Below are 17081 nucleotides of genomic sequence, written 5' to 3'. Positions count from 1 at the left end.
CGCGGCCGCCAGCGGCTCGGCCGCCAGGAGGGACAGGGGGTGGGGGGAGACGCCGACACCAGCCCGGGCGCGGCGAGGGGGGAGCCGCGGCGCTCCGGCGGCGGCGCGGGGCGGGGGCGGAGGCGTGGCGAGGGCGGCGAGCCCCTCCGCGCCGAGCGGCAAGGAGGGAAGCCGGAGAGGAAAAGGCGAAGTGCGGAGCGGGGCGCTGCCGGGACAGTCGCCCGGCGGAGCACGGGCACGGCGGCCGCGCACCCACCCGCGGCACAGGAGGCTGCCGGGGCACCTGCTCTGTCCTCCCGCCCGCCGCTCCCCCGGCGCCTCGCACACGGTGCGCTCGGCTTTGCTCTTCAGGACGAGGCAGCTCCCCTCCCCTTTATCGCCCTCCCGAAGGCAGCGGCGCCGTGGACGAGCCGCCCCTCGGCAGGCAGAGCCGCGCAGGCTGCGCCATGTGAGCGGGTCCCGCGCGGCCGCAGCCGTCGGCGAGGGCACGTCCAGGATGTGAGGAGCAGCCCGGCCGCGGCAGCAGTGCACCGGCGTCTAAGCGCAGCGCCAGCATGACTGAGGTGAAGGCTAAGGACCCCAGAGCGCCTCCGTCTGCCAGAGACGGGGCGGTCCTGCTGCAGGGCCACCCTGCTGGTGACCCCTTCCGCAGGGAAGCAGAGGCCATCGACATTTCCCTGGACGGACTGCTCTACCCCAAAAGCAGCGACGAGGAGGAGGACGAGGAGGACGAGGAGGAAGAGCCGCGGAAGCAGCCGGGGGAAGAGGACCGGGAGTCCCTSTCGTACCGGCCAGGCAGCGGCTCCCTCTCGGATAAGGACTCCCTGGACAGCGTCCTCGACACCTTTCTGGCGCCCGCGGCTCATGCCAGCTCCGCCGTCGCCGCGGCGCCGTGGTCCCTATTCGGGGCGGAGGTCTCGGAGGTGCCCAGCGCGCCGATGAGCCGCTGCTCCGAGCACAAGGCGGGAGAAGCAGCCCTCGGCGCGGCTCCGGCGCCCGGCCCCGCGCAGCCCCCGCCGCGGCCTGCCCCACTGTGGTCTGGCGGCGACGGCCTGGCCGCCGCCACCGTTAAACCGCGGCCGGCGGGGGGCGGCGCGGAGGGGCCCGCCGCGGCCCCCAAGGGCAAAGCCCCGGGCCTGGCGGCGCTGCCCGGCGAGGAGCGCGGCTTCGTCCCCGGCAGCCGCCTGGATCAGGACGCCGGCTCCGGCGGCGGCAGCCTGGTCCCGGCGCCGGCGGCCTCTCCGCCAGCAGCGGAGCCCGGGCAGGATTATCTGCACGTGCCCATCCTGCCCCTCAACTCTGCCTACCTGGCGTCGCGGACCCGGCAGCTCCTGGACGTGGAGGAGTACGAGAGCGGCGCCTTCGGCCAGCGCGCCTCGCCCGCCGCCCCCGCCGCCGACTTCGCGGACTTCGTCTACCCCGCGGCCGAGGCCAAGGAGGGGCCCTTCGCCTACAGCGACTTCCCGCCCGCTCTGAAGATCAAGGAGGAGGGCATCAGCCTCCCCGGCCCGTACCTGGGCGCCAAGAGCGCCGCGGCGGCGGCGGGCTGCGCCGACTTCGCGCAGCACCCGCGGCCCAGCCAGGACTCCTCGCTGGAGTGCGTCCTCTACAAAACGGAGTCGTCCCTCCTGGCCGGGGCCTATGGGCCGGCGGCGGCGGCAGGGCCACCCAACAGCCTGCCCTCGACCTCCGCGGCGCCGCCGGGCCTCTACCCGCCGCTCGGCCTCAACGGCCACCAGCCCCTGGGCTTCCCGGCGGCGGTGCTGAAGGAGGGCTTGCCCCAGCTGTGCCCGCCCTACATCAGCTACATTCGGTAAGGGCCGCCGCGAGGGGCCGGCCGCGGCCGCTGGGCGCAGGGGGGGAACGGCCGCGGCCGTTGGGCGCGCGGGAGGGCGGCCGCGGCCGTTGGGCGCGCGGGAGGGCGGCCGCGGCCGTTGGGCGCGCGGGGGGAACGGCCGCGGCCGCTGGGCGCGCGGGTGCCGAGCGCCCCGTGTCCGGGAGCTCTCACGGTCCGGTGCGCCCAAGCGCTTTTCTTCCCGAGGGGAGAGAAATCGGAGCGGTGTCGCGCAAATGCGCTCACTGCGGGGACAGATTGGYAGGGGAAGCCGCTCCAGTTGAGTGCGTTTTGCGGCTTTCTGCTGAGGGAGGCTGCTTTCATCGCAGTGTAAAACATTGCACCTTGAAAGTATTTTTGGAAGGTCCTGAGGCAAATAACTAAATTTGGCCTGGCTAAACTCCACTTCAGATTTTTAGAAAGTAACTGTAGACAGCGTATATATTGTCTGTGCACTGGGAAATCACAGCTAATGYGTGAAGTGAGCTGTGATGCATTTTACTGTATTGAATTTTAGCTTTGCAACGGAAACATTTTTAGATGTTTAGGGCACAATTCTGGTTTGAGAAAAGCAGCATTTTTATCGCTGCAATTTTTAAATCTTTGTAAAATTCCTACGTAATGTCTTAAAAAGTAATCAGTTCCAAAGAGGGGAGAAACAGTGTATTTTGCAGAATGCGTCTTAATTCACACATAGGCARTATTTATAAATGTCTAAATATTCTTTAAAATATTTATTCCTGATTTGAGAAAAAACAATTAATTACACACAGAAAAAAAGAAATCTAAAACATTTTAAGTAGGTGTGCAGATTTGTTAGAATAAAATTGCTTACTGTGATTCCAAGATGTTATGCATCACATAGGAAAATATGCAAATATATATATATATATAATAGTACAGTCTCAACAGAAATCTTTGGATTTTTAAAAACATGAAGATTAACTAGATTAGTTTTTTTTCTTGCCAAGAAATTTGGAATTATTTTCCCTAACTTCCATGGTGTGCCCATCAAAACCAGTTGCAGGTCAGAACCCTGCAACTGAATGGGAGGAGACAAACTGATTAGTAAAGATTTTTCTAGCTGAAATAAATTGTTCTTATGTGAAAGGGGCTTTTGAAATTCAGTTCATTCTGTGCTGAGGAAAAAATATAAAAAAGTAGTATGACTTTACTCACAAGAGTTGTTGTTCTCAGGAAGATGAACATTCTAACAAGTTCCTAGTTTTTACTTTCTTTGGCTAATGGAGGTTAGACTATTACTTGTCCCACAATGTTAACTTTTTAATGCCTTGGCATATTTTACAAATGTATGTATTTTACAAATGTACCTTTTATCCTAGCCTAGACAAGCCCTTAAATGGAAATGCAATCATACTGGATTTTCTTTAGTTTTTCTTCTTGTCCTTCTGAAGTTTGGTTACAATTTTAAAAAGGAATTTTTAAATATAAAACTGATTATTACAGGTAGCTGTCACAAATTAACTGCTGTCACAAATCTAGATAGTTATTTTTTCTCATTTCTTTTTTTTTTCTTAAAGGCCAGATACAGAAACCAGCCAAAGTCCTCAATACAGCTTTGAATCCTTACCGCAGAAGATTTGTCTCATCTGCGGTGATGAGGCATCTGGTTGCCACTATGGAGTACTTACCTGTGGAAGTTGTAAAGTCTTCTTTAAAAGGGCAATGGAAGGTACTATATGATGCTGTTGTTCATAGTTACTTGAAATACATCTTTCTAGGCATTGCTCAGAGTATAACATTTATTGATTGCTGAAACAGATCTTTACAAGTATTATCAATGTAGTTTTTGTGTTGCTTTGGCAACTCTATTTAAAGTATTGCAATGAATACTAAATTTTTTCTTAATTTATTTTACTAGCGTTATTTTTTTTACTTCTATTATTTGCTATTTATCATTTATTCTTTCTGAGTTGGCAGAAGTTCATAAAATTTTTCCATATTACACAATATAATTTAAAAAGTTTGGATGCTAATCAAATAAAAATATCGTGGATATGCATTAATTGTAGGTAGATCAGAATTTATTTTGACTTCATTCTGTTTTCAAAGTCATGAGGCATTTTTCCTGCTTGCAAAATGCAGAATTTGACCTCCTGGGTTTTATGGAAGTATTTCAAGTTTTACTGAACTATTTCAAATAATAATAATAATAATAACAAATGGGTTTGACTTTTGTTCCAGCTAGCCATTAATTAACTAAGTCAAACTGCAAGTTTAATAACACTATAATAAGAATATTTATGTTTATTTTTTCTTTTTGAATTATGTTAGTGACTTGAGGTCATTGTCGATATATGCCAGCTGAGGTTTTAAATATGTACAAATACAAGAACAGAGTTCTTTATATAGATCAACCAATGATGCAGTATAACAAATTCATCTACATTTTATGCTTTGTCTCCTTTTCTGTGGTTATAATCTTACGTGGTTATAATCTTACCTRTCAGAACTAGGATTAAGGTTTCTGTTCCACATTCTTAACAAAACTGTTGTTGCAATGTATAGATTTCCTTAAAATAAAAAAAAATCTATCCTATATTTTCTTGTTGTGATATATAGTTTATTCAGCTTTATAGAGTTTATTGACCTTCAGATGAAGAGGCATAAGAATACTGGGAAATTAAAAGCCTAAGGAAATAATGTGGTCTGTTTTTGTTTTAGTATGCTGTTATTTCCTGGTTTAAGCATATGCACATTTTTCTTTACACTTCCAGTGTAAGGATGCTGGACTACATGGACTTTGGAGTTACTGCAGTATTTTTTTCTCCAATACATTTATTGAGGTTAAAGAGGCAGTCATTATAAACATGTATGTTAGGTTCCAATGAGAGAAGAACTTTGCTCTCGAGTCACTTGTAGGCATACACTTAAGTTCCATAGACTGTGTTAATCAAATCTCTTGGTTTTGTTTCACATACTTTGTACACATCTTTTAGTAAATCAGTCATRCACTTTACAAAAATGATAAACCAAGGAAATGAAGTTTTAAGAGTGAGCATAATTAATGAATGCTATATTTAAACAAGTTTTATTATTCATTTTTCAACTCTATGGTAATATTTTTTTTCTGTTTGAATTTGGTTATATCATATTTTAATTTCATCTCTTTCCTAAGCTAGTATCAATACTTGTGCAGAATTACAAGTGCAGAACATTTTATTCATGTTCATCATAAATATTTTAGCGGTAAATATTAAGAAGACAAATAAATTGGTAGTATAAATGTCTTAATTGAAGTTTGTTTTTGCTAGTTATTTACGCAAAATTTGTATTTGTAGAATCTTATGAGATAAAGAATATAGACATAAAAAGAAAGAAGAGGTCAGCACAGTTACACAAACAAGATGCTTATAATTTATATAGTATCTTCATATTCAGCATTTTTAAGTGATTGCGAAGACTTATTGTGAGGAGGGGCATTTGGTTTCTTTAGTAAGAATATTCAAATAGATAACTACCTCAGGAAGTGGACTCTAACAAAAGTATAACCTATTGAGTCTTAAGGGAAAGAATGACAGAAATAAGCAGCATGAGAGCAAACTGATGAGATACAGTGTTATTTATAGTTACCTGGCTTTATGTAGGAGGTGCAAATCTACGGAGAGTTCTTTAAAAAAGATGGACTTCCCATTTTAACTGAAGCATGACCAGCAGTGAAATACTCTCACTTATGGATAGATGCCTATTTTCTCTCTTATTTAGATGAAATGTACTTAATTTTCACTTAATTTGTTACCACAAGTGAAGGTGATAGAATAGTCTTCAGTGAAAAAAAAGGTTATTTTTATTGCAAATACAACAGAAGATGGTGTTTAAAAGTGTACAATAGTAATTGYGTAAATTTAATTGAGCATATTTTTAATGTAAAATTATCTCCAGGCCCATCATTTCTTGAAGTGAGAATGAATTATTTACCTTTTAAAGTTTTGGGTAGTATTATTACAGACATGGTTATTTTGTTTTTTAAATGATAGTTCTAGCAAATAAGAGATTAAATTCATAGTCCTGATTCTACTTTAGATTTGCTTTGCGTAAGTACTTATCACTATAAGAAATTAAAATAAAATTGGAAATAGAAATCTGCTGTTTCCTGAATTTTCTCTGTTTAGATGACTTTTTCATATATTATGAAGCTTTCAAGAGCATAAATTAAAAAAAGGACAAAGTATGGTGACATATAATTTGGTGAGAAATGTCTCCTCCTATTTAAAATACCTAYTTAATCTCAAATATGTTGGCTATTTCAAATCTAATAGCCTATGTCATCTTCCTGTTTATATACCATTTATTTTTACTCTCCTTTAGTGTTTAATTACCTTATTAATTAAATGCTCCCTTTGTGTTAAAAGGGGCCATTACATTATCCAGAAAACTCAATTTTTCATCTCTGATCTTTCAGAATAAAAGTCAAGTCATAATATTCAAAACAAATAGTTATTTAAGACTATATAGGTAAACCTAGAAATGTTTCTACAGTAAGTAAAATTTAATCATATATTTAACTATAACTAGCAAAGATATACAATATAATTATTCTAACAGTTTTAACACTCTAACAGTAGACCAGAACTGTATTAAGATCACTAAGATGTAAGTGTAGATTTAGCATTAAATTATTTTGGAATGTTTCTTGGCAGTGAATTGTTAATTATAGTGAGCATTTGTTGATAATGAATTGCAAAATACAGTGGATAGTTTCTGTTGTTTGGGTTCTTAATTTTCATGTGTTCATTTAAGCATAAAGAAGAAGATGTTAATACAATATGTATATTTTACTCCAAACAAAATCTTGAAATAGGTTAACCAAGGGCAATTCAGTTCTTTAGAAAAAATACTCCTTTTCCAATACTCTATGAACTAATTTGTGCCCAATTTTAAGTCCTGGTGAAGGTTAAAATATTTTTAGACAGTTAGTTTCATATTTCAGAAAAGACTTTTAAGGAAAAGACTGTATTAGAAAATATATAGTACAGTTTTTGGACCCGAGGAGCAGTTTTTAAATTTTGGGAAAACATAGTAAAGCAGGTGGGAAAAAAATTAATACTGGAAGTGGGAAAGATAGTTAAGGATAAGCTAAGGGGTAAGAATAGGTAAGAAGTAAATATTCTGTTTTTTTCGTTTCATTTTGTTTTGTTTCAGGAAACATTACTTTTCTTGTCAGTGAGTTGAAAATGACATTTTAGAGTTATCTATCAAACTATTTGGAAGTAATATTYGCAATATTTTCAAATAAGTAGGATTAGTGTTGTGATGAAGTGACTTGATGATTGGGAATTTTTAAGGTGTTACTAAAAGATTTAGTTCATGATCACACAAAATTAGATATAATATTTCTAAGGGGAGGTTAGGAGAATGATAATTAAGCAGGTGAAAAATAAACCTTTTTAATACTAAATTGCCAGAGTCATTAATGATATCTGTTAAAGATATCTTCACATAAAGTCATGGAGGACAACAGTAACTAAATTCCTTGTCTAAAAGCTTGGTGAAATTTATGCCCTGGAGAGAAATTAAGTGCTTTTAAATTGAAAACGTCTCCTTCACAGCTGTTTTACTAATAAAAAGTGGAAATTGCCCGGATCCTGAAAAAAAAAATCTTTCCTATATAAAGTCTTACTTCTTATTTTTGTTTTATAATCTTTATATAAGGTATTTGCTTCCTTTTGTCCTTTGTTTTTATTACTTTCATTACATGTAATGAAAAGTAGTTGCCCAAACCTAGAGAGTTTGAGGCCAACGTTAATAGATATTACAGCAGAAGTGTAGAAAGCTAATTATTGGTATCTTTAAAYGCTAGAACTTTTGGGGGGCTCTGTTATAAAGTTGGTCTAGTGATTATGTAGCAAATTTTTCTGGTTTTAATATGTGCTTCAAGTTCAGGATAATGGTGGTATACAAATAATAATATCAGGAACAAACTCAACCATAACTACTAGCTAACACTCTAAATATGAACTTCTATTTTCTCTGAGACCTGATTTGACAAATTCTACTTTGTGGAATATAGAATTTCTATAAGAGTTTTCACTTCTGTGTCTGGAGAGGTATAGGTGGAGGAAAGTACTGAAAAGTAATAAGCTACAATTGCACAGCTGAAAGTCTGACCATCACTTCTATCAACCTTTTTGATAAACTTTATGGGACTCTTATTTTGTATAGATGGTTTTATGGTAACAGTGTGATTTTCTACATCCTGTAGTSAAATGCTGTGTATAAGGAAAATTGCCAAATGAAACAGATGTGCTTTTCCATAACATAAGAACAGAGGCCAAATAAATAAATAAAAAAATACAATAGTCTTCTTTGGAGAGACAATGAAATGGAATGCTATAGAAACCCTTTTGGCTGTGAGATTGATTGGGGAGCTGTAAATTTTCCTTTGTCTCCTAACTCTGCATGAATTTTTAATTTTTAATTTGGTTTTCCAGACTGGGTCTCAGAAATTGGTTGGGTGTATACTGTGGACCTGATAGTGATAAAAGTTTTATGAAATAGACAATATATATTGTAAGTTGAGAGAGAAAACTGCTTTTCCACTTTATATGTAATGATACCGAATTTAATGTTATTAAAACTATTTTATTTTGCAGTATTTTATTTTTGTATTTTATTACCAAAAAGTGTTAATGTGAAGTCCACTAGGTGCATTCCCAAATTCACATATACAGAGTTACTGCACTGAAGGTTCTAAAGTTCAATTTGGAAGTCTCACTTGTGTGAGGACAAAATATTTTAAACATGAAAACGGAAAGTAAGAAAATCTGTACTGATACATAATTGTATATATTCATATTTCTGATTTAAAAACCTTTATTTTTCAACAAATTGACAAACATTAATTTGTTGATTTGTAWAAGGCACAACAAAGGAGTGAGCTAAGATTGCATCCATTCTGGTACTTAAGTCATTATGCTAATGCTAAGTTTCTTACTACTCRTTATGACTTGTTATTACTGATTTCCTGATGGAGGTGGCTTAGAGCATAATCAGTTGCAGAAATTCTATTTGTTAGTGTTTTGGGGGCTTAATTTTATGTAGCATATTTGTAAGTTGTGTTGAATATTGTGTTAAACATCTTTTAAGGTGGAATAGAAGTTATTTCAGGTAGTGTAACACTGCTTGCTTTACAGACCACCAGCAACTGGCTGTTCAATATTGCTGAGATTCTTCTGTTCCAACTTTAGACATTCATGATACAACTAACCTCAGTCACTCACCTTAAGTTCACTTTACAGTGAATGGAGAGAAACAGTGACTTACGAGGAAGTGATTCAGTGACTTATTTTAGATATCTGCTTAGGATGAAAAGAACAGTACTCTAACAGTAACTGTTTATCTGTACTGAGTATAAAAGGACTATCAGATGTTGCACATTGTCTGCATTTGGTGAGGTGAATCCCACCTATGTTACCAAAGTGGCTAGTAGGTTTTTAGAAGTCAAACTATTATCAGCTAAAAATACATTTTTATGGTGGCTGTCACCTTAAGCTGTGCATCTGTCTGTTCCCCTAAACTGATGCTGTACTAATAAGGTAATTGAGATGATTCTTTAGAAACTATTCAAAGACTTCACAATGTGGCATTTGTATGTTATAGACTTGGCATTATGTGCAGTGATACGTGGTTCCACTTCAGAGTTTTCCTGATTATGCCTAGTCACAGCTACTGTGCCTTTCACAAGTGGCTATTGCTTAATACTGGTTAATGGCTAAGCACATTTCAGCAAACTGAAATCTTTAGTAGTTCAAATATAGAAAGAATTATATGCAGACATTGGGATTCTGGAGAATATTACTCTATTCCTGTCCAATAATTGTATAATCTTCCATAATTCTCAAAGACAATACTTTTTCGAGCTTTGTTGCACCAAACCATAGGCATTTACAATGTGAACATCCATCTTTGGGCTAATTGCTTCAAGTTTCCTTTGGAGACCAGCAGGGTGTTTAAGAACTAAAGTTTAGACATTTGCTTAACATTAAAATGAATTGTATCCTAAGGTGCCTGTTTTTCTCTAATGACCAGGAGGAGAGTGTGTGCTACTTGTTTTTCTGGGTGTCCAGAATGTAGAATTGAGCTAGTCAAATGAAACCCCTCTTTGCTGTTTTTCAGCAGCCTGTTGTCAACTGGGTGTTTCGATCAATGAAAAGCAAAAACTTTTTCTTTTTTTTGTTGTTTTCTGCTACTAATGCTTCTATTTTCCTACCTGTATTACTTGTAGAGTGAGTGACCCAGTCCCACTGGTTCAGTTGTAGAATAAAAAAGCACTGATAGGTAGAATAAGAAAAGAATATGTATGAAAAGCTTCATCATGGCAGTGTGCTATAATACTTCATCTGAAATCAGAATGATACAATGGCAGAAATAYAAAAACAATACTTCGTATGTTAATGTAAGAATACAACAGTCGAGGAATCAGAAGAATGGCAAAAGATACTTGAATAATGTGTGCTTTTGAAACACTTGGAGTATTTCTTAAGTGGATTTTGTGGTCATAGTAGCATCCCATGATCAATATTTTATATGAAATACATCCCTCACTGACAAAATAATTGTCAGTTTAATCATTTTGCATATTTCTACTACTGATGTAGTTAATTAAAAATTGTGACCAAGGAGCAACTGTTGCACAGTGCCACAAAAAAAAGCTGAAAATCGTCATTTTTAGAAGTTAGCATCTCTTCCTGAAAGATACTAACTATTCCAAATTTTTACTATCATAAATTCCTCCATTTAGGTTCAAACACTGTGCCTTTCAGGATGTTGGAGTGGTAAATATGCTAGACAAAACAGCTCACAATCAATGTGAAATGGTAATTCTGCAGTTCATGATTGTTTCTGTAAATAGGACTTAATTTTGTTTGATTTTACTTTTTTCTCTGATTTTTCTGTTATAGGACTATCTTAAATCAATTAGCAAAGATTTTATTTCATTTTATTTTGCCACACATTATTTTGTTTATGTTATTTTAGAAAATATAGTTTAATTATTCTACAAATTTCTTGGGCTTTGATAAATTTATTCTACAAGTTTYGTGGCTTTTGATTAACTTTATTTTTGCTTATTTGCTTATTACTAACAAAAATGCAGGTACATTAATCAACATATATGAAGGAGAAAATTGTATATATGAATGATTGGAAAGGGAGATCAGAAGATGGATGAACAGACTAGAAAATTAAAGGAAATATTAAAAAACAAGAATATAATTTTAACTGTATCTAGAAATGAATGAAAACAAGGTAGCTACATAGTTTATAAAAACAATCTGCTCAGATTATTGTCTGGAAGGGTAATTCTGGAAGGAAGAAAACAATGTTACAGTATTTACAGGAAGAGGTAGGAAAATTTGGAGATCAGGAGACAGGGGAAGAGTCAGACTCTCCTTCCACTGCAAACATTGGAAGGAAGTGGTCTGTTGAATAGAAGAAAGCAATGAAAGATATGTGATGATCTGAGAATGCTGCTTTCCTTCTAGAGAAACCAGTTTTGTTTAATCCATTTAGCAAATTACAGAGAACTGTAAGATTGTAGGCTTAMAACCAGCAGACAATGGACTGAAAGAATACCAAAAGTCTGTTAAAAATAGAATTATGTGAAAAATTACTCATCAATCTGTTCACTAAAGCAAAATAGATTAGAAAAAGATACTAATTTTGACTTAGGAATAAAGATTTTACATTTTGTTTTGACTTAGGAATAAAGATTTTACATTTTGTTTTGACTAAAATATACAATAAAGAAATCATTCTRTGTCAACCCTTTCTTCAACACTGATAATAAAGACAAAGGAAATAAAAGACAAACTTCACAAAAATTGCTAATGCCTGTTACACTCAAGAGTCCTGTACACTGAGTACACAGAAAAGTTCCGGCAATTGCCCAGGAGATGAGAGCCGTGAACAGGCATCTCTAATTTCTTAAGGGATTCACGCACACTTTTCTTTCCTTGTAGCCCTGAACACCAGGCTATTGGATGACTTGGGGTGCAAGCATTTTTCACTATTTTCACTTTAAATTATATCACTGTCAAGGAATGAATTCTAGATCATTTCATTTAGAAAATAAATCCATGATAGGGCATACCTACCYTTGCCCTCTGTGGTCCGTTGAATACTTAATTCTTTGATGTGAAGTAAATCTGCATCAACAGTAGGTCTGTATACCAGCAGAAAGTATGGAGTTGTAGTCAAAGTACCTGCTTGAGAGTTTGGAAATGTGAATTTCAATTTCAGTGAACAAACCAGGAAATTGTGAATTGTCCAGTAACTATTAAGCTGTTTTCTAAAGAGGAGCATCTCTTGCTTTCATTAACTACATTTTTATACAGTGACAGCTCTAAGCTCTAMGTCTGTTCTAAGCTCTGTCTGCTGCTGTAAATATGTGAAGTTTGCTAGCACTGTCCCTGCTAAATCAGGCCTCTGAGGCTGACATAGAAAGTAAATTTTTTTGAGCAGTGGATCAAAGCAAAGATCATGGTAAGAACCCTGGGGGATATGGTTTATTGTYAGGTGATTAGAAGCTAATTCTCACTTCAGTGGCTTCTTCATTTTTGGAGCAAATGTTAGCACAGAAGTGAAATTGATATTAAATAAGTAAAAACATGATTTGAGATGCGTGAAGTCTACATCTACACCATTGTGTTTAATACACATGGATAAACTAATTTTTCCTTTTGTTTATTTTGAAACCATATTTTGTTTGAAAGCAATATTTTTGGCTTCCACAAGATTCCCTGGCAGGGAGTTATAAGTTCAATTGTGTGAAAAAGTTTTAATTTAATTACTGTTGATTTAATTGGTACCTTCTATGAGCAGGACTAGCTGTGGTGAGGAGGACAGGCATAAGATGACATTGGGAGATACTTGGTAGTAAAATAATTTACAAAGAAATGCAATAGATATTCACTGTCTTTAGACAGATACTGAAAAGCAGACTAAATAAAACACTGTGGTAGGTATTATGAAGAACAGTCCTCAGGGGATGGGGATAGGGAGCAGATGATTTTATAAGAAAGCATTGCAAAGGAGGAATTGAGGGTTCACAAACAAGTGCGTTGCTTCAGTGCAGAGAGGCAGCAGTTCAGCAGAGATGCACTTACACAAATAACTGCCTGCCTGCAATTGGTACCCTTGGTGCAGATAAAGGTTTACATTTAAAATATTTTTCTTATCTGCAAAATCTTGGCAACTCATTAGTTCACTCCAGTGATTGTAAATAAGTGACTTAGAGTATATCAGTAAGTTAACTTAATAGTGCAGCTTCAAAAGACACTGTAGATACTGCTTCTAGCAGTATTTGGATTCAAATTTCTGAGTGCTGCAGTACCATCGGTGCAGCTTTACCATAAGTGAAAATTGTGAGCATGTTTGTGTACGCAGACCATTGGYATTTTAACCACTTTCTCATATAAATCTGCCCAATATAGTATTAGTCAACCCAGTGCTTAAAATTGTGGTGGCCTTTTTGTGTTAGAACTTCTGCCTTTGCTAACATAATGGTGTCTGATGGAGGTTAAGAAAAATGCTATACTAAGAGAATCTAGAACATGAGTAACATTTTAACATTTGAATATTAGGAAAATAGAAGAATAGGAGCAGGAATTACTTTACCCAACTAGTTCCATGTATCTTGGCTCACTTTCTATGATTACGGTACAAAGAGCAGAAGGGCTACTGGAACTGCTAGAGCAACTTGGATTTTCTAAATGTTAAGATCAAGGAAAACATGTAAACTGAATGTATAGAGTTGCTAAAATTTTATTATTTGTTTTAGCTATTTCTTCACTATTTTAAAGTGGCATTTGTCAAGTACCATTTAAAGCTCTAGAGAATAAGGAAATTATTCATTTCATATGAATTCATTTATGAGACTGTCTTTCATATTCATGTTCATATTCTTATAACTTTTTTATCTTTTATGGAATTTTATCTCCTTCTTGACTTGATATTTGGAATACAATGAGATGTATAAGGCTGTATATCATACTTTTTACATTCACAAAAATAGGGACAGCTCTAGATACAAGGTATCTGTTCCTCATGAACATGAATACCTGCTGATTTACTAGTATCATCAGCATTTCCCTTTCCTCTGTTCAGTATTTTGCCATATGATTATTACCGTTTTTGGCCTTGTTGATTTTATATGACTCCTGCATTTTGGTGTTTTTTTCCTACCATTTTCTCCTTATTCTCAATCGTCTACTATACTGGAAATACATAGTCAGTTTTTTGGTCTTGAAATAGACCTGAACTATGTGGTCTAAAACAATGCATAGACTCAAAGGGCTACGAAAAAAAGAGGTTCAGAAGAGATACTTGCCTGGGCAAAAAAACAAAACCAAACAAACAAAAAAACCCACAAAAAAGCACTAACCTCCTACAAAACCTAGTCCCTACTTTCCTGCTTCTTGTAGTCCTTTGCAATTAATTACTGTAAAGCATCAGACTGCCACAATGCACAGAGTCTGACTCGCTTCATATTAGTTTTACTAGTAGACTCTTAAAACTGTTGTTGACTATCGGAACAGAGAGTACTTTTGTGCTAATAAAGAGAAAGCAAGAGATCAAGGAAAAACTGCACATAATCACAAGAAAGACATGTTCAAAATAAGTGTATTGCTTCCTGGTCTGCTGGCAAAAGCAAGAAAGACTTTTATTTTGGGGTTACTTTTGGCAATGTTTCCTGCAATGAAGGAATTCAAGATTAGAAGTAATGGGAGAAAGTAAAAGAGATGATTCAGCAATGTCTTCTGATTTACTGTATTAGTAAATACTTTTCAAATGCCAGGCAATGCTTGAGACAAGTGTTTGTATTTCCCTGTCATTTCCAGAACGAAAAGACAAAAAAGGCCTGGACAAGTTGTTTTTAAAAACATGGAGAAGTAGTACATTAAGTATCTAAAACATATATATGTGTATGTGTGTGTATATATATATATATATATATGTATATATATAAACACATTTCATTTCAAATGGTTTAGCACTAGTTCTTTTCTTTTTGTTAGAACATTCCTTTTTCTCCTTCATTTTATCAGAGGATTCATTTTCAGTTTTTTTGTTGTATGAAAAAGTTATTGGTGAACAGTTGCTCATCTTATCAGAGGCAGTGCAGGGAGAGGACTAAATTTGGTTATAAAGAAAACTGATTAACAGCAACTGAGTAAAATAATGATCTTGGACTGCTGGTGGCATCAGATGACTAACTCTGGGTAATAGATCAATAAAAATAGAAAGGAAGCATCCATGATACTGATACTTCGTGTAGTTTATCCTTACTTTTTTGGTCTATTTTTAATTTTAAATATTTTCATGCTTTCATGCTAGGTACCAATAAGAAACTCAAAATATAGAAATGAATAAAGGATGATGTACACAAACGAGAAGGATAAATCTTAGAGGATAAATCTATTTAAAAAAGGTGAAGAAGGATAATGAAATACTGGAAATTCTGAGGTGCTTATTCAAGTTAATGCCAACCTCTTCCTAACTTTGGGTCCTTCAGAATTCATCAATAAACTGCACTTGCCAAGCTTGTGATTCCTAAGACTGAACCTAGACAAAAAGTTATTGCCTTCTTTTTGCCCTCATTGGCTCTGTTGGTATGTGAGTAGGTCTAGTGGAAAGCTGATTTTCCATCAGAAGTAATTTAGTCTGCTGAAAGGGATCTTTTTTGCACTGTTTTGTGCCTCAGTTTCTTTGTTCATTTTTTTATAGGAAACTCCTCATCAATCAAAGCAAAATTTACTAAGTTACTTTAAAGATAGGAACAATAACTTAAATGGAAAAAGAAATAAGATTGAAAAAAACAAATCAGTCTGCCCTCATGTTTGATTTACATTAGAAATATTGATAGTACAGTAAGCAGTTCGTATTTTTTCAGTTATTTTGGAGCTACATATTTTGGGAATGTCCCTCTTACTATATAGAAATTACTATATTTAAACAGTAATAATTATTTAAAAGTTAACATAAAAATGAAGGACACCTTTAATGGGTATGGCATACTTTGATTTAAATCCTTTTTTATTTTTGGATCATTTATATAGAGAAATTATTTTGTCATGTTACAAAACATACTAATCTTGGCTTTTTTTTTGCTTGTAGGGCAGCACAACTATTTATGTGCTGGAAGAAATGACTGTATAGTTGACAAAATTCGTAGGAAGAACTGTCCAGCGTGTCGCTTGAGGAAGTGCTGTCAAGCTGGTATGGTCCTTGGAGGTGAGATACTTTTGAAGTCTGACTTAGAAAAATAGGCAATCAGGAAAACTAGCTTCAGTCTATTCATTTTTAACAGTATTAATTTGATATTATAAAGTAAAGAAGACATAGAAATGCTATTTTTTTGAAGAATTACTTGTTTTAAAAAATAATTTTAGATTCTTCTTTGTAATTTTTCCTTAAAAAGTCTGGAAATCCTGAGACAAAAATATACCACTGTAGGAATGTCTCTCCTAATAATATATCCTTAAACTGATTTTCTTCAAAGGATAAGAATTATGTCTTTGGTCTGTATTCATTAATAATTTTTGATCAGAGAATTTGATTTAGAGAAAAAAACAAATAAATTGATATTGACACTAAAACCAGAAATCAGAACTATTTTTGTCTCTTTTTTGTTTTCCTCTCCATTGTTGCTTTGAGTAGATGTCAGCAAGATTGTATCCTTTTATTTAATGCCGAGTAATGCTTGCACCAGTACTGCAGGCTCCACATACTAGGTCCTGGGAATTTCCATTTTGCTGTTGTATCTTGCAGAGCAGATTTTATTTTAGAGAACACTGTTTTTCTATGTAACATTAATGAAAGTTATGCACTATATCATAGAAATCCCACAGGGAGCAAGCCAGTTGTGTTGGATCAGATATTCACATGAAAGTTTTGCTGTGCTTATATGCAGGAATGATAGATAATTTTCCTTTTTACAGATCATGAGAACTATAGCTATATAAAGTTTTAGCCCAGCACAGCTCTTTAAAATCTGTGGCTAAAATTATAAGAAAAGACTATATGAGGATAGTTGAAATAATAGGAAGTAATATATTTGCAAAGGAAATTGAAAAAAAAAGCAAGAGACAAAATAAACTATGTTTTTTCTGATATCATTTATTTTAATGCATCAAGCACTTATCTCTCTCTATATGTACATATTCTTGTTTATCTCCACAGGAGGAACTAGCATTATATATTGTTGTTAGTTTTATTACCATGCTAG

The 17081-nt window shown here is 37.4% G+C and overlaps 1 protein-coding gene across 2 annotated transcripts in view; it reads left to right on the top strand.

Annotated features, from left to right (window-relative positions):
* Positions 1 to 457: 457 nt before the first annotated feature.
* PGR (progesterone receptor) overlaps positions 458 to 17081 on the top strand; it is a 36029-nt gene continuing 19405 nt past the window's right edge. For both annotated transcript variants that reach the window (XM_085309015.1, XM_085309014.1), the window contains exons 1-3: positions 458 to 1813; positions 3376 to 3527; positions 15971 to 16087. In XM_085309015.1, the coding sequence (XP_085165141.1) occupies positions 555 to 1813; positions 3376 to 3527; positions 15971 to 16087 (1528 nt within the window). In that variant the 5' untranslated portion in view covers positions 458 to 554. The remainder of the gene's footprint in view (positions 1814 to 3375; positions 3528 to 15970; positions 16088 to 17081) is intronic.

Source organism: Rhea americana, unplaced genomic scaffold (assembly GCF_003343005.1).
Source record: "Rhea americana isolate MKP2758 unplaced genomic scaffold, rheAme1 scaffold_29, whole genome shotgun sequence".
NCBI classification, from domain to species: Eukaryota; Metazoa; Chordata; class Aves; order Rheiformes; family Rheidae; genus Rhea; species Rhea americana.
This window is presented reverse-complemented; position numbering and strand designations above follow the sequence as displayed.